Source organism: Bos indicus x Bos taurus, chromosome 7 (genome assembly GCF_003369695.1).
Source record: "Bos indicus x Bos taurus breed Angus x Brahman F1 hybrid chromosome 7, Bos_hybrid_MaternalHap_v2.0, whole genome shotgun sequence".
Lineage (NCBI taxonomy): Eukaryota > Metazoa > Chordata > Mammalia > Artiodactyla > Bovidae > Bos > Bos indicus x Bos taurus.
The window spans coordinates 97,810,511-97,827,133 of NC_040082.1; the positions used below are offsets into that span (position 1 = coordinate 97,810,511).

The window sequence follows — 16,623 nt, forward strand, 5'->3', positions numbered from 1 at the left end:
ATTTCCTCCTCCAGGGGATCTTCTTGACTCAGGGATTGAACCTGCGACTCCTGCATTGTAGGGAAATTCTTTACTAAGCCACTAGGGAAGCTTAATTTAATAATGGGCCTATGGATTAAATGAGCATGTCAGTCCTGTGGAAGGAAATGAGGGCTAAGAATGGAAACACCACTTGACTGAAAAAGTACAGCATCAAACTTTGCACCTTAGAACACTGTGTTGCTCCTAACACCTGCCTTCTTGTCTAACCCTCACCCTTCCATTTCAGGGGCAGGACATAGACTTTCCAAGCTCTGGTGGTACAAAACTTGCAGCAGGAACTATGCATGTACCTCAAGCTCCCACTCTTGGTTCTACTTTCAGGATTGGGTCCCCACCCTCTTCCAGTCCCAGGAACCTGGTCCTATTAACCATTAATAGAGTCCTGATCTTCACATACTTACCTCTTTTAACATGCATTGTCTTCATTCCCACTGGTCGTCTTTATATTCCCGTTTTGCTATTGAAAAGACCCAGGTTAGACCACAGCTCCTAAGCGGCTTTTTAACTCAGGCTGGCTGCTGTTCAGGTGTGGGCGCTGCCCTGCCTGGCCAGGTTTCAGGTAGTAAGGCAGCCTGGGACTCGCTCCCTGCAAGGGGCAACAGCGCCAACCACCTCCCCATTCAGGCCACGGAGAAGCAGTGAGCATGAGGCAAGGCTGCCACCTTGTGGTGGAGATTGGTAACCAGACTGTCAGTTTCCCAGGCCACAGCCTGGAGAACGCGGCCGCGGGTGGTACACCAGGACAAACCACACAAAACACAAGACTTAGATCTGTCCCTAATACTTTATTAGTCACCTATAGGCCTGTTCCCAGTTATGTGGGCTCCAAGGAGGGGGTCACCATTCACCAGCTCGCAGCTGGGAGCTTGAGAAGGACTTGGCCTAACCCTCTGTGGTCATGGACTGTGGAGTCTGAAGGAGCAGGTCTGGCATTTCCTGGGTCAGTACAGGACACATAGGTAGGGGCACAGAGGTGGGCCAAGAGCCCAAGCTTGCCACCATCTGCCAGCCTAGTTGTGTTTGGAGAAATATTCCTTGCTGTCGTCCACATTGGGCTTGATTGTGTCACTGCCTGGTGTCCAGCCGGCGGGGCAGACTGTGGAAAACAGGGATGCACAGGTGAGGCTAGAGTGCATGTTCAAGGGAGAGTGGTAGTGAAGGGACAAAAAGAGGCGCGAGAGCATGAGTCGCAGAAGAAAAAGCCTAGAGCCAAGTGCTCCAGGCCTAAGACCATGCCACATGATGAAAGAAGCCCTCCACGCTCAGCTGCAGGATTGTCTGACATTTGGGCGGGGGGGGGGGGGGGGGGGGGGGGGGGGGGGGGGGCGGGGGGGGGGGGGGGGGGCTGTGTCTCAAGGTATGTGGGATCTTAGTTTTCCGACCAGGGATTGAATCTGTATCCCTTGTAGTGGAAGTTTCAACCACTGGACTGCCAGGGAAGTCCCTATTTTATTTTTTGGCCATGCCGTGTGGCTTATGGAATCTTAGTTCCCTGATCAGGGACTGAACTTGGGCCCTTAGCAGTAAAAGTTTGGAAACCAGTGGACAGCCAGCGAATTCCCTGGATGACATTTTAATTTCTTTCCGAGTCCTTTAATCACATCTTTCTCTCTTAGCCCCCGTCCCAGTGGACTTCAAGAGCCAGTGGCCTTCACAGAAGATTACTCTCATCCAATTAACATTCAAGCCTGCCTTGGTACAGGCCTTCTCAAATATCTTTTATGGAGTTCTATTACCTCCCCAGTTGTCTGCCCTTATATTGGGGTAGTATCTCCCCCACCGGACTAGAAATTTCTTGCAGACCTTGAGCTGAATCTTCTCTGGGGCCTCACATCCACTCCACACAAGCGATAGAGCAGGCCGTGAACATACGTGTGCATGACACAGGGGCTGCGTATGTACCCACGTGTGGACACATGTGACTGGGTGTGTGTGCTCACCTTCCCCGTGCTCATCTGTGTACTGGAAAGCCTGGACCAGCCTCAGAGCCTCATCCACAGAGCGTCCCACAGGCAAGTCATTGATGGTGACCTGGCGAAGGACACCCTTGCCGTCGATGACAAAGAGGCCCCTGAGATATTGGAGTTCACAATGAGGAGCTGGGGCTCCCACTGTCAGGACCCGGGGAGGGAGCACAGACTCCCTGCTAACCGCAGGGTGAGAGTGGTCCCCTCACCCTGAGGATGGTGGCTTCCCGAGGTTCCCACAGTACCTGTAGGCGATCCCCTCATCTTCCTTCAGCACGCCATAATCACTGGACAACTTTCTGGTTACATCAGCCAGCAGGGGAATGTTCAGCGGGCCCAAGCCTCCCTCTTTCCTGGGAGTGTTGATCCTGGGGGTGGGGGAGAGAAGGTTGGGACCTCAGGATGGCTGGTGCAGCAGGGTCCTTACTCTGTGATAAGGGCCTGGGTGTGATAAGGGCTGGAGAAGGGGGTGCTGGAGGTGAGAGATAAGCGGCCTGAAAGCAAGTCCCAGGGAGCCCCGCCCACCCCACCCTGAAGTGGGTGCAGGGACTGCTTCCCACAGCTGGGAAGACTAAGCTAATACTCTAGCAAAGTGACTTCACGTGTGCAGCAGCAACGGGAGGCAGAGAACCTGCCCTGAAGTCCTCATCCTCCTCTTTCGAACTCTTAAACTGCAGTTTCCACCTGGCTCAAATAGTCCTTGGGAGGCAGACTGCATTGCCCTGAGATAAAACATTTATCAACCCCCTATGCCACAGAAACTACTTTTCAAAGGCTAATTACTGTCATCATCGTGAAGGACTTGGGACTCACTCTCTCCATTATTTTCTTGCTGGGAAAGGGATACGCAGAGGTTGCCCATTGACCAGGAGAACACACAGCTGGGGCCTTAGAGAGGTGTAGGTTTAGCTGTACCCTCCCTCCTTGCTGGTGATCTCCATTCCTACCAAGCCAGGTGGGTGAACTGAGAGTCGACCGAGACGCCCAGCACCTCGCAGTTCAGCTTGTGGAACTCCGCAGCACGGTCGCTGAAAGCTACGATCTCCGTGGGGCACACAAAGGTAAAGTCCAGCGGGTAGAAAAAGAGGACCACGTACTTCCCTGGGGAAAGGGGTGGGAAGAGACGAGGAGTTGGGGCTCGGGCCCTCTAAGGCCTGTGCCCCGCCCCCACCGCGGCCCCCATCTAGGCCCTCACCTTTGTAGTCGGAAAGTTTCACCTCCTTGAAGGCACCATCCACCACCGCGGTGGCCTGGAATTCCGGGGCGGGCTTTCCGACGTGCGCCTTGCAGACGCAGGCCATGACTGAAAGCTGAGAGCCCCCACCCCGCCCCACCCAGGCCGGGTCAGTGCGCCCAGGACGACCCTTTGTCTTCACTTCCCAAGGTCAAGCTGCATATCCGGCCGAGTTACCGAGTCAGGGCGGCGGAGACACTTGCAGCCCAGCCCCGCACCCTCTCCGGGACCAGGTCGGCGCGGCCGGGAGACTTTTAGGAGATCCACCCACCTGGACAGCCAGGGCGGCCGGGCTGCTGCCGCCGGGTCCCCAGTTAGCGTGTCGGCCGTAGCGCGATCGCGCAAGCCCACCCGCCCAGGAGATGTCAAGAGTTGGGGAGGGGACGCATGGGATGCGGCAGCTACTCCAAGGTTCTGGCCTCGGTTTCCCGCCCCCCCACCCCCACCCCCACAAGGACAAAGGCTGCCGCTACGGCGGGCGGAAAACAAAGGCGGCTGGCCCTGAGGTCTGGATTGGGCCTGAGCTGCTCCAAGGGGACCCACCCCGCAGCCCGATGCACTCCCGGTGTCCATACCTGCGTGGGTAAGGGCGAGACGCAGGGACTCTAGGATGCACGGACTTGATTTCGCAGGGCCAAGAGCCCAGGCCAGCGGCGCCTTTTATAGTCGGCCCGAACCATGACGCCTAGGGCGCGGGGAGGTGGGCGGACTTACGGAGCGGTCGGGTCCACTATAAGAAGCGCAGGGGAGGGGAAGCGGAGCCGGCCGCGACCACGCGCCCGCGAGTGGCGGGGGGAGACGCGCAGTCTCCGGCCCAGACCACTGCACCCGACCGCGGGGGGTGATGCGCGGGGCCTCCTCTTTGGAGCGCGCCGGGGTCGGTTGGAGTCCGGCATGGCCCGGAGCCGGGCGGCACTGCTACTGCCGTCTCTGATGCTCCTGCTGCTGGTGACCCCTGCCCAGGTCTCCCCCGACTACCAGTACTTCGGCCAGCAGGGCGAAGGGGACACCTGGGAGCAGCTGCGGTTGCAGCATCAGGAAAAAGGTAACTGCAGGCCGCGGATATGACAGTGCAGAAAGGGGCCTCATTTGCCCCCACCTCACCATCTGGCTGCAGATAGACCCTCTCCAGGGACTTCAAATTTCTGCCTTGCTGAGCCCTGGGGGTACCTCTTGGGCTGGTTACTTTGGCTTAGTTTTCTCATCTGTAAATTAAGATAATGTCTTTAAGCAGTATACATGGGGAGAGGGGAGTGGACAGGCAATAAATACCAACGCAGACGTGTCCATAAATTCATGGATAAGTGCTGAGAAAGGCGGAGATAGAGAAGGCAGGGCGCATGTAAACTTCTAAAGTCAGAGAAGGCCTCCTGGCTGAAAATAGGTAACCAATGCAGCCGGAATAACAAGCAAAAAGCTCCAAATGCGAAGATTTAAGGGGAGGAGCGCGCCAGCGAGTCGGAACAGCAAGTGCCAAGATGGAAAGACAAATGGAAAGAGGCCAGTGTTGTCTGGCAGAGGCTTGATGAGGGCATGAGGTGTCAGGACTTTCTGAGCCCCAGACTTGAGCTAAGACTTGTCAACTAGGGCCGAAGGGAAGTCTGTAAAAGAACAGTTGTAAAGGGCGCGTCTGATAAATGTAGCTGCTTTAAAAGTGGTCAAGATAATTGTTTTTGTATTCCGTGCATAGCCAGGGGCTTTAAGTACCTTCATTATGCTAATTATGTCCTTTAATTTACCACCTGGTAACACCGCTGGTCAGGTGACACTGGACTTGTTGGACCGGCTTGTGATCACACCCTTGTAGAGAGGAGTCACCTTCAGACGGTGGCCACCAAGTGTGTTGTACCACACCCCCAAATGGACAGGCAGGCACAGATGGGAAGTGTCATTTTGCAGCCCCTCTGGGCCACTCACCAGATGTGTGAGCTTGGAAAGGTGGATTGCTCTTCTTAGGTCTCAGTTTCCCCACCTGGGACTAATGGGAAGATTAGAGATCATCTGTGTCGGGATAGGTGGCAGAGAAACACAGCTGAGCATATATACTGTTGTTCAGTCGCTCCGTCGTGTCCGACTCCTTGCGAACCCATGGGCTGCAGTACGCCAGGCTTCCCTGTTCTTCACCATCTCCCAGAGTCTGGAACTGTTATTTGTTAGTATCTTTCTCCTCCGCCCTCCTTAGAATGGGGGGATATAGGTTCCCCCTCTACCTGGCCCTCCATCCCTAGAATTGGAAGACTCTGTCCTTGGCCCTTGGGGAAAGTGGCGCTGTTTCTGCGACCTGGGCAAGCAGGAGCGCAGCCGCGAGGTTGTGGGCACGTCTCCGGGCCCGGTGTTCATGGACCGCGAGAATCTGGTGCAGGTGCGACCCTGCCGGCAACGGGATTGTTCATCCTGCGAGCCGAACGACTGCGACTGGAGGCTCTGAGGCCGGGTGAGCAGCGGACGTGGAGGAGGCGCCCCCCTCACCCCCGCACCCCACCCCCTGCGGGCTGGCTTGTCCGGGGCCCTGAGTCCCCAGGGTGGGAGGGGAGAGAGGAAGGGCTGGACGTGGGGACGCGGGTACGAGGCGAGCATCGGGAAAAGGAACACTAAATCTGGGGCTTAAGCAGAGCGTGTGAAAGGAGAGCTGAGTTAGGAGATGTGAGCCCCGCTGATAACCGAGGAGAAAGGAAGATAGACGGTGGGGGTGGGGAGGGGGAAACGGAGATGGAGGAACAGAAACCCACAAGCTGAGGGCGTGAGCCCTGATGAAAGCAGAAAATAGAAAGAGATGCGTTCGTTGGAACAAATCTAGGAGGCGTGCTCCTCGCTAAGACGTGAGAAAAAGAGGGGAAAGAGCAGAGGAGGGGGCGGGGGCTTGAACCCTGAGTTTGGCAGGGGAGGGAGCCTGCGTGATGGACGAAGACTCCAAGGCGGATTCTGGAGAAGTCTGGGATCTCTGTTCAGGGGTAGAGGAGGCTTAGCCCGAAAGAGAGAATACGAACCGGGCGGGGGTAAGGGGGAGGCGCTTCCGGTGAGCTACGAGGGAGTTGGGGGTTCCAAGTCCGAAGGTTTGAGTCCAGTGGGAGCCAGAATACCTAGTATAGGGGGCTTAGACTGTGGGGCGCTCCAGGGACCTCGAACACAGGAGGGCCTGAAACCAGATGGAGGCTGGGAACTCAGTGATGCAGACACCGAATTCTCGCAGTCTAGTGGTATTTGACCTTCTAGGCTTTGACGGGGCTTCCCAGGTGGCTCAGACGGTAAAGAATCCTCCCGCAATGCGGGAGACCTGGGTTCGATCCCTGGGTTGGGAAGATTCCCTGGAGGAGGGCGTGGCAACCCACTCCAGTATTCTTGCCTGGAGAATCCCATGGACAGAAGAGCCTACAGTCCAAGGGGTCGCAAAGAGTCGGATACGACTGAGAGACTAAGTACAGCACAAGCTTTGATGAGGTCGAGTCCTTCAAGGCTCCCCCTCAATTTCCCCTTGTCTGCCCACTAGCCGCGGCGGGAGGAGCTCCAGAGACACGGGGGCGGAGCTTGGAAAGCGACACCGCCCACTCGGTTCCCCAATTGCGGAGCTCGCTTGTCAGCCTCGGAAACTACAATTCCCAGGAAGCCGCACTGCAGCGGCGTCGGCAAAGGCTGCGCAAACGTCAACGGCGGCTGGCGCGTTGGGGGCGTGTCCTGCGTGCCGATAGGTCGAGAGCTGGCACTGTTGCGGAGCCAGCGGAAAACGCGCGGGGAGACCTTTCCTTGCAGACTTCGCTACTACGGCTGGTGGCGGCGGCCGAGGCGGCATGGATCTCAGCGAGCTGGAAAGAGACAATACGGGCCGCTGTCGCCTGAGTTCGCCTGTGCCTCCTGTGTGCCTCAAAGAGCCCTGCGTCCTGGGCGTCGATGAAGCAGGCCGGGGCCCGGTGCTGGGTGCGCCCCCAGGGCCGGGTGGGGGAGGGGCATGATAAGGGCGATGCAAGTTGCAGTGGAACCGGAGCTGGGGTTGCACCAGACTCGAGGAGGGGGGTGATAGTGGTGATGGGGATGGCATTGGTGATGGCACCGAAAAAAAAAGGGTGATGATGGAATCTAGAGGTGGTGGCTTTCAAGGGCTCACTGGACTCCCTCTTCCCCAGGCCCCATGGTCTATGCTATCTGCTATTGTCCCCTGTCCCGCCTGGAGGATCTGGAGGCTCTGAAAGTGGCAGGTGAGCACTGGGGTGCGTCTAGGGAGGGGGTTCCTGGGCATGGGCACGGGTGGGTGCAGACTGGAGGGGGAAAGCAGGAACTGGGGGAACCAGCCCCTCCCCTTCTCTCCCAACCCTCCTCCCAGACTCAAAGACCCTGTCGGAGAGCGAGCGGGACAGGCTCTTTGCGAAAATGGAGGAGGACGGGGACTTTGTGGGCTGGGCACTGGACGTGCTGTCTCCAAACCTCATCTCTACCAGCATGCTTGGGCGGTGAGGGGTCCCGGAGGGTGGGGGAGCGGGTCGGGAGGAGGGGCAACCAGAGTGGGTTGGAAGGGATGGGTGGCTGGAACGAAGTTGACTGGGTTCTGTCCACCACCACAGGGTGAAATACAACCTGAACGCCCTCTCTCATGATACAGCCACTGGGCTAGTGCAGTTTGCGTTGGACCAGGGTGTGAACGTGGCCCAGGTGAGCTAACTTGGATTGCCCCCATCTGATCATCTCAGGATAAAATAGGAGTGTCGAAGTGCAGTGGATGACTCTGCATCAGACATACCTAGAATATCTCAGAAACGTGTGTTACTGCTGCTGATGTTCTACTGTTTTTATTTTATTGTATTGTCTTTTTTTTTGGCCACACTGCATGGCATGTAGGATCTTAGTTCCCCCACCAGGGATTGAACCCACACCCACCCCTGCATTGGAAGCATGGAGTCTTAACCACTGGACTACCAGGGAAGTTCCCCCAACTGTTTCTTCTACCCCAAATGTGTGCTCCACTGAGGACCATTGTGGAGCCCCCAGCCTCACCCCCATCTAATCTGTGTCTCTATCCTAACAGTTCAGTGTCTAGAACGAAACCCACATGTTTGCCTCCATCCTCCCCCAGCCCCCTCCCCTACTGCTTGCTCCCCACACAGCAGACAGTCGTTTATATTTTTGGAATGTAAATCTTGGCATTTAATTTTCTGAGCACCGTTGGAATTAAGAAAACTCACAGGCAAGTGAAGAAATGAGATTAAATCACCAGAGAGAAATAGAAGTTGGCATTGCAGCCAGTGCTCTGAGGCAAAGAACAGACTGTTTTGAGAGAATCAGAAGGGCAAGTACACTTGAGATAGGGAATGTAACAAGAGAGGCCTTGCTGAGGAGGTGGCTCAGGTCCAGGACTCTGTGCAGTGCCTTGGAGACAAACAAGGACCTTTGCCTATGCAAAGAATGTGGAGCTGCCTATGCAGTGCTGAAACAGACAAGGACCCTACCCTCAGGGGTTCATGATCAAGTCAGGGGAGACGGATGGGCAACTGGTAAGCAAATAATAAAGGTGGTTTTGAGAATAATAACAGCTATGGAGATCCCTTGTCCTGTTACTTTTCTGACCCCATTTCTGTTCCAGCCATGTATTCTCTACTGCTGTCCAGAGTTCTTGGCGTGGTCCGGCCTCAGGACCTTTGCACTGGCTGTTCCCTCTGCCTAGAACACTCTTTCTCAGATCTCCCCATGGCTCATTCCCTCATTTCCTTCAGACCTTTATTCAGATGTCACCACCTCAGAGTGACTTTTCCTAAAATACCCCCGAACTATTGAAGATTATAACCTCTTCTCAATCTCCCCTATCCTTTATTATTTATCTTCTTTCCGGTCTGTGGTCCTCCAGAGTGTCTACTCTGGCATGTTTGCTGCTGTGTCTCCAACACCTAGAGCAGCCCGTGGCATGCAGGAGGTGCTCAGTAAACGTAGAATGGATATAGTGTGATCAGGGAAAGCCTCTTTGGGAGGTGATGTTTGAGCTGAGACCCCTGAGAGAAGGATGCAGCCTGGGCCTGGTCATGAGCTGAGAGAAGAATATTTCAGGCAGTGGGAGCAGCAAATGCCAGGACCATGAAGCTGGGCCATTGGCACAGTTGTTTTTTCTGGGTGTTTGTTGACTGAGTACATTTCTCTTACCACGGCAGGTGTTTGTGGACACCGTGGGGCTCCCAGAGACATACCAGGAACGATTGCAGCAGCGTTTCCCTGGCATTGAGGTGACAGTCAAGGCCAAGGCAGATGCCCTCTACCCTGTGGTCAGTGCTGCCAGTATCTGTGCCAAGGTTAGGCCCCCACTGGCCATGGCCAGCTCTCAGCATCCCCCTGGGCAAGGAGGCAGGCGTGGCTGCTTCACGGTGCCTGTGGGAGATCCCAAGCGCCTGTTTTGCCCACAGGTGGCCCGAGACCAGGCTGTGAAGAACTGGAAGTTTGTGGAGAAACTGCAGGACCTGGACACTGATTATGGCTCGGGCTACCCTAATGGTGAGCAGATGGCAGCCACAGTAAACTAACAAGGCGGGCTTGGCGTGCTTCTGAGGTTTTCTAAGTTGTTCCTCTCAGCCTGCTCTGCAGCAGAAGAGGCTGAGGTAGCGCTGTATTCCAGCTGGCAGGCCCCTCTTCCCTTCTCCCTCCCTCCCTCCCTCCCTGCTGTCTCTCTGGAGCACCAGTGAAACACAGAGGCTCGTGGTGGACCTAAGGGGCGGAGTGAGGGGTACCAGCTCCTGTCCAGTGATCCCAGCTTGAATTCATTGTTTCTTTTCATTAGGAGGCTCAGTCTCCCTGTTTGTAAGGTGGAAATGACTGTGCCCTTCCCCAGTAAACTCTGCTGAAGACACATAAGGGCAGAGGCGATGATTCAGTGGCTGGGTACCAGGAACCCTTTGGCAGTTGGGTGGGGCAACCTAGCAAGTCTGGGATTGGACTTAGGTGAGGCCAAAGGGAGGAAAATCAAGTCTAGGCCAAACACAGTTTGGGTGGTGTTCATTGCTTACTGGGCACCTCGTATGTGCCTTGCAGAGCCAAGCCCTGGGGATTTAGCCATGAGCAAGACAAGCAGGGACCTCCCTGTGCCCACTGAGTTGGTGGTTGCATGGGAAATGGGTGTTAACCTAGTGGCCCACAAAGGCTGGTTCAGTGCCTGTTGTCTTTGGGGAGGTAAGCGAGATGGCCCAGACGCAGTCTCCCTGCACTTCACCTTGAGCACCTCCTCTCAGGCAGAGGGTCAGTGGGAACAGCCTGTGCAAGGGTCCCTAGACAGGAAGATGTCTCAGACAGTGATGGGTTCCTTGGGTACTCAAGAAGAGGCCTGAGATGAGGTGGTGGGCCCTCAGATGCCAAGCTGAGAAGCTGGGACATCACGGCAGGGCTCTCCCACTGTCCACCCTACCCTGCCCCCAGATCCCAAGACGAAAGCCTGGTTGAGGAAGCACGTGGACCCTGTGTTCGGCTTCCCCCAGTTTGTCCGCTTCAGCTGGCGCACAGCCCAGAGCATCCTGGAGAGTGAGGCGGAAGACGTGAAGTGGTAGGTGTCTGGAAGCAAGGGTGAGAGGCCAGAGCGCCACCCTGCCTGGGAGGACCAATCCCCCAGAAGTTGGAGTCACCACCTCTCTCCCACAGGGAGGACTCAGAGACTGGGGATCCGAAGGGACCTGGGAGGATCAAGTCCTACTTCAGTGAAAGCCCCCAAACCTGCCTCCGCCTTCCCCATCGGTACTTCCAGGAGCGGGGCCTGGAGTCAGCCACTGTCCTCTAGGATCCAGCCTGGACCCTGTTTACCTGCTCCCCAACACCCATCCCCCCCCAGTTCGTGATTAAAATTCTTGAAGGAAAGCTAAGTGTGGGGATTCTACTTTGGGATAGAACTGTGTTCCATGTGCATCTGGACCCAGTCACTAACTTCTGGAACCTAAACAGGATGGGTATTGGTTGATTTAATTTGATTTTTTAAATGCCTAGTAGATTTGTTTGATGCAGAATTAGGAACCAGTATGCTGAGCAGCTAAGGGCGTCACAGGTGGCACTAGTGGTAAAGAACCCACCGGCCGATGAAGACGACATAAGAGACATGGATTGATTCCTGGGTTGGGAAGATCCCCTGGAAGAGGGTATGGCAACCCATTCCAGGGTTCTTGCCTGGAGAATCCCGTAGACAGAGGAGCCTGGTGGGCTACAGTCTATAAGGTCACAAGGAGTTGGACACACCTGAAGTGACCGAGGGTCCCACCACATACCACACTGAGAAGCTCCCCTTCCATACTACCCCCCAGCACCCTAGTCGACTTAATGGGGTGTCTCAGTCCTTTGTGGCCTGTTGTAACAAAATACCACAGGCTGGGCGCTCTATAAACAATAGCTACTTATATTTAACAGTTCTGGAGGCCGGAAGTCCAAGATCAGGGTACCAAGCCAGGTGGCTTTGGGGAAGGCCCTCATCCAGATCACAGACTGCCATCTCCCTGGGTTCTCACGTGAAGGGGTGAGGAATCTCTGCAGGGTCCCTTTTATGAGGGCACTAATCCCATCCATGAGAGAGCTCCACCCATGTGACCTTGTCCCCTCCCAAGGTGTAAGGTGTCCTCCTTACACCTAAGACCATCTTTGGGGGTTAGGATTTAAGCCTGAGTTTTTTGGGGGCTGTACAAACATTCGGACCATAGCAGGTGCCTCTTAGGCCCTTCTGGAGATACCCTGGCATGATACAGGTATATACACAGATACATTGTAACTGAGGTTCTGTTTTTTAAACAAATGAAAACAAAGTATACCTTAGATAGTCTGCATAGCTGTTTTTAAAATAAATTGTCTATTATTTATGTTTCGGCTGCAGCTGGGTCTTCCTTACTATGCTTTTCTCTAGTTGGGGCAATCAGAGGGTGCTCTCTAGTTGCGGCGCTTGGGCTTCTCACTGCAGTGACTTCTTCTGCTGTGGAGCGCGGACTCTAGGACACATAGACTTCAGTAGTTGCAGCTCTCGGGCCCAGTTGCCCTGTGGCATGTGGAATCTTCACACACCAGGGATTGACCCATGTCCCCCACATTGGCAGCTGAATCCTTAACCAGTGGACGACCAGGGAAGTTCAGGCATAGCTGTTTTTACCACATATATCTTAGGATAGTTCAAATACGTGTCCAGAAGCCTTCCTTGTTCTGATAACGGCTGCAGATTCCTCTGTGGCGTGACTGTCCTGTTTAACACCTTGACTAGACCTTGAGCTGTGCCCCAGCTTTCTGTTTAATTGTACAGCAGGGAATGACAGGTTTGCCATCATTTTCTCACACTGTTGTGTCTGTAAAAACAAATTTCTAGGGGTAGGTTTCCTGGGTTAAAGGGACTATTTAATTTGAAGAGATATATCCAGATTCCCTCTATGAAGGCTTGTGCTCAGTGGCACTCCCACAAACAATGTAAGTGAGCATTAGTTTCCTTCACAGCCGAGCCAGCACCAGGACAAGTTTATCTCACTCCATGAGAAATTTGGAAGTCAGGAGCTCAACATTAAATCCTATCTTTGTTTTTTCTGTTTTTTTTTTTTTAAATATCTTGTTGCATCAGGTCCTAGTTGTGACACGTGGGGTCTTTCATTGAGGCCCATAGGCTTCTCCCACTGTGGCACAAGGGCTCAGTAGCTGCAGTGTGCAGGCCTAGAGTGCAGTATGTGGGATCCTAGTTCCTGACCAGGAATCGAACCCATGTGCTTTGCATTTGAAGGCAGGTTTCTGACCAGTGGACCACCAGGGAAGTTGCAAAGATATTGTTCTTTTAGTCCATCTTCTATTTTGCCAATTTAGGCAGGTTTTGCCTCTCATGATCCCAGGATGGCTGCCACAGCTCAAGATACCACATCCCAACCTTCAAAGGCCTCATCTACAAGCAGCCACCTTTTCTCTTCCTGGCTGAAAGTAGGACACGTCTGTGCCTGAAGCAATCTGTTGCAAGGGGAATGGAATATCTGGGGTAAAGGATTAAATACTGATACCTTATCTGCCCCTTCCCCCAACTCTTGATCACCAGACACACACCTTGACTCGAACAGTAGGATTTTATTTCATCCTCTTTTTTCTTTTTTAATTTTGCCTTTTTGGGTTTGTTTGTTTTTTTTTTTTTTTTAGCTGCATGGCTTGTGGGATCTCAGTCCCCTGACCAGCGATTGAACCCAAGCCACAGCAGTGCAGGCACCGAGTCCCAACCACTAGACCACCAGGGAACTCCTGAACAGTGAGATTTTAGCAGAAAAGGAGAGAATATTTGGCTGTGCCAATTCTGTGTTTCAGCGTGTGGGATCTTTTTTTGGGAGGGCTGTGCTGGATCTGACAGCACATGGACTTCTCTAGTTGTCCATGGGCTTAGTTACCCCATGGCCTGTGGAATCTTAGTTCCCCCTGGTCGGGGAACTGAGACCCCACAAGCCATGACCAGGCATCGAACTCACATTCCCTGCATTGGAAGGTGGATTCTTAACCACTAGACCTCCAGGGAAGTCCCAGCATGTGGGATCTTTAGTCCCAGCATGAGAACTCTTGATTGTGACATGTGGGATCTAGTTCCCTGACCAGGGATCATACCCGGACCTCCTGCATTGGGAGTGTGGAGTCTTAGCCAGTGGACCACCAGCCAAGTCCCAGCTCTTCACTTTTTAGTAAATGCTCTAATGGCAAAAAAAAAAAAAAATTCAGGGCATTGTGGGAGTATTATTCATGGAGTGTTTATTATTAGTCAGCCAAGGCTGCCGTAGGAAAGTATCTTACACTGGGACACTTAACCAACAGAAATTAATTTTCTCACAGTCCTGGAGGCAGAATCCAGGATGAAAGTATCGGCAGGGTTGATTTCTTCTGAGGTCTCTCTCCTTGAGTTGTAGATGGCCATCTTCTTCCCTGTCATCCCCTCCCTCTGTATGTGTCCTAATCTCTACTTATAAGGATTCCAGTCATATGAGATTAGGGCCCACTCATAGGGCTTCAGTTTACCTTAACTGTCTCTTTTTTTAAAAAATTTTATTGGTTTATTTTATTTTTGGCTGCACTGTGTCTGCCGCTGCACAGGAGAGCTAGTGTGCAGATTCTCTTGGTGCAGAGCGCGGGCTCTGGGACATGCGAGCTTCAGCAGTTGTGGCTTGAGGGTGCTGGAGCACTGGCTCAGTAGTTATGTTGCAGGGGCTTAGTTGCCTCATGGTGTGTGGGATCTTCCCAAAGCAGGGATTGAACCTGTGTCCCCTGCATTGGCAGGTGGACTCTTAACCACTGGACCACCTTAACCACTGGACCCTTCCACTGGCAGGGAAGCCCCTTAACTGCCTCTTTTAAGGTTTATCTATAAACATATTTACATTCTGAGGTACCAAGTCTTAGGGCTTCAGCATGACTTTTGGGGGTAGATGGGTGCAATTCAGCTCTTCAGAGAACACCCCTGCACTCTGTGAGTCCTGTGCTGGACATGGGGAAGCCAGGGCTGACCAGTCACGGTCAGAAGCCTCCACTGAGGATCTGAGAGCTCCCGGAGTGCACATGGGGAGGCCAGCTCCTGCCTAGAGCCTGAAGACCCAACTGGCTGAGATCTGAAGTGTGAGAGGGATGAAACAGATAACAGAAGGGTAAAAGTGGTTCTGGGCTTCTCTGGTGGCGCAGGTGGTAAAGAATCCACCCGCAATGCAGGAGACCTGGATTCGATCCCTGGGTCGGGAAGATCCCCTGGAGAAGGGAGTGGCAACCCACTCCAGTATTCTTGCCTGGAGAATCCTATGAACAGAGGAGCCTGGTTGGCTACAGTCACGGGGTCGCAAAGAGTCGGACCCAACTGAATGACTAAGCACACATGCGTGCAAAGGTTGTTCAGGGCGGTGGGAATGGCAAGTGCAGAGACCTGAGATGAGAGAACAAGAAGGCCCCAGAGTAGAGGTGATGAGGCCAGACCTTGGGAAGAGCCGTGACCACCCTGTTTTTCTGCCTAAAGACATCTTTCTATTTACTCCTCTGCCTGTGGCTATCACTATTGTTGCAAAATATAAAACCTGATTCCATTTGTGTGTGTGTGTGTGTGTGTTTTAATTCACCTGCAGGGCTTGTGGGATTTTAGTTCCCTGACCAAGGATCAAACCCACACCCTCTGCAGTGGAAGCGCAGGATCTTAACCACTGGACCACCAGGGAAGTCCCAACCTGATTCCATTTGTAATTCTGCCCTTTTCTATGCCATGAATGTTGAGTATCTCAGACTTGCCTCCTTCCCTCTCAGAATTATTAGAAGTACAGTTCATCTTGAAATCATTGGACCTCTGACGGCTTCCCTGATAGCTCAATTGGTAAAGAATCCGCCTGCAATGCAGGAGCCCACGGTTCAATTCCTGGATCGGGAAGATCCCCTGGAGAAGGGATAGGCTACCCACTCCAGTATTCTTGGGCTTCTCTTATGGCTCAGCTGGTGAAGAATCCACCTGCAATGAGGGAGACCTGGGTTCGATCCCTGGGTTGGGAAGATCCCCTGGAGAAGGGAATGGCTACCCAACTCCAGTATTCTGGCCTGGAGAATTCCATGGACTCGCAAAGACTTCCCTGGTGGCTCAGATGGTAAAGCATCTGTCTACAATGTGGGAGACCCGGGTTCGATCCCTGGGTCGGGAAGATCCACTGGAGAAGGAAATGACAATCCATTCCAATACTATTGCCTGGAAAACCCATGGATGGAGGAGCCTGGTAGGCTAGAGTCCATGGGATCACAAAGAGTCGGACACGACTGAGTGACTTCACTTAAGAAGGAGAAACTGTTACCCTTTTTCCTCCCAGCTGGTGACAAGCAGAAACTAGGGGTTACTGTCAAGCTGTAACTCACAAATATTTCTTCTACAAAAGTCTAGTAGGACTTCCCTGGTGATCCAGGGGATAAGACTCCACGCTACCAATGCAGGGAGCTTGGGTTTGATCCCTGATCACGGGAACTAAGATCCCACATGCTGCAAGTGAGACCCTTGCATCACAACTGAGTCCGTGAGTTCCAGAGCCCATGCACCATAACTTAAGAAGCCTGTGTCCCACGAGGAAGGCCAGCAGCATCAAGTTCACCAGGCAGTTATTAATGTGGAGTCCAGCTGTTTGGAACTGAGGCAACCTTCCTAAGACCGTGATAGAGAACCAGGAGAATCACAAAGAAGATGGAATTGGGTGGAAAATAAAGAATAAATATGTGAGTGAAAAAAAAAAAAAGAAATGTGGAGTTCAGGTTCCCACATCAGACCTGCCTAAGATCCCCAAGGTTTTATTTAAACTGAAGTTGACAACAACATTTGGTTCTTGAAAGTTTCAGATGGTCGCTCCCACACTCCTCAGTACAGCCTTGTGGGTTTTTCCTCTGATTCCCTCTCATTCATCCCCTTCTGCCCATTTTTCAGTTCCTGTCCCAAGGTCC

At 53.4% G+C, this 16,623-nt stretch overlaps 2 protein-coding genes across 5 annotated transcripts; one reads left to right on the forward strand and one right to left on the reverse strand.

The window, feature by feature from the left end:
- Positions 1-807: 807 nt before the first annotated feature.
- PRDX2 (peroxiredoxin 2) lies at positions 808-3,950 on the reverse strand. Of its 2 annotated transcripts, none has more exons than XM_027547897.1 (6): positions 3,819-3,950; positions 3,205-3,319; positions 2,957-3,110; positions 2,255-2,377; positions 1,983-2,113; positions 808-1,138 (listed from the first exon to the last, which is right to left on the reverse strand). In XM_027547897.1, exons 2-6 carry the CDS (start codon positions 3,308-3,310, stop codon positions 1,053-1,055), a joined length of 600 nt encoding a protein of 199 aa, XP_027403698.1. In that variant the 5' UTR covers positions 3,311-3,319; positions 3,819-3,950; the 3' UTR covers positions 808-1,052. The 2 variants fall into 2 exon arrangements, with proteins under 2 accessions (XP_027403698.1, XP_027403699.1); XM_027547898.1 differs by having other exon boundaries at positions 3,205-3,536; positions 3,819-3,901.
- Positions 3,900-12,038, forward strand: RNASEH2A (ribonuclease H2 subunit A). 3 transcript variants are annotated; one of them, XM_027547894.1, is made up of 10 exons: positions 3,990-4,288; positions 5,472-5,677; positions 6,731-7,155; positions 7,362-7,433; positions 7,559-7,685; positions 7,797-7,884; positions 9,372-9,509; positions 9,621-9,708; positions 10,624-10,747; positions 10,843-12,038. In XM_027547894.1, exons 3-10 carry the CDS (start codon positions 7,029-7,031, stop codon positions 10,976-10,978), a joined length of 900 nt encoding a protein of 299 aa, XP_027403695.1. In that variant the 5' UTR covers positions 3,990-4,288; positions 5,472-5,677; positions 6,731-7,028; the 3' UTR covers positions 10,979-12,038. The 3 variants fall into 3 exon arrangements, 2 of the variants coding, with proteins under 2 accessions (XP_027403695.1, XP_027403697.1); XM_027547896.1 differs by lacking the exon at positions 5,472-5,677 and having other exon boundaries at positions 4,065-4,288; positions 10,843-11,060; XR_003511967.1 differs by lacking the exons at positions 7,559-7,685; positions 10,843-12,038 and having other exon boundaries at positions 3,900-4,288; positions 5,426-5,677.
- Positions 12,039-16,623: the final 4,585 nt, after the last annotated feature.

Bases quoted from the DNA above. Each gene is read 5' to 3' on its own strand.
- RNASEH2A (XM_027547894.1), top strand. From the start codon at position 7,029: ATGGATCTCAGCGAGCTGGAAAGAGACAATACGGGCCGCTGTCGCCTG. The intron at 7,686-7,796 runs GTGAGGGGTCCC...CCACCACCACAG, and splicing joins TCTACCAGCATGCTTGGGCG to GGTGAAATACAACCTGAACG. The intron at 10,748-10,842 runs GTAGGTGTCTGG...TCTCTCCCACAG, and splicing joins GAGGCGGAAGACGTGAAGTG to GGAGGACTCAGAGACTGGGG.
- PRDX2 (XM_027547897.1), bottom strand. From the start codon at position 3,310: ATGGCCTGCGTCTGCAAGGCGCACGTCGGAAAGCCCGCCCCGGAATTC. The intron at 3,111-3,204 runs GTGAGGGCCTAG...CCCTTTCCCCAG, and splicing joins GAAACTTTCCGACTACAAAG to GGAAGTACGTGGTCCTCTTT. The intron at 1,139-1,982 runs GTGAGCACACAC...TGTTTTCCACAG, and splicing joins CACAGATGAGCACGGGGAAG to TCTGCCCCGCCGGCTGGACA.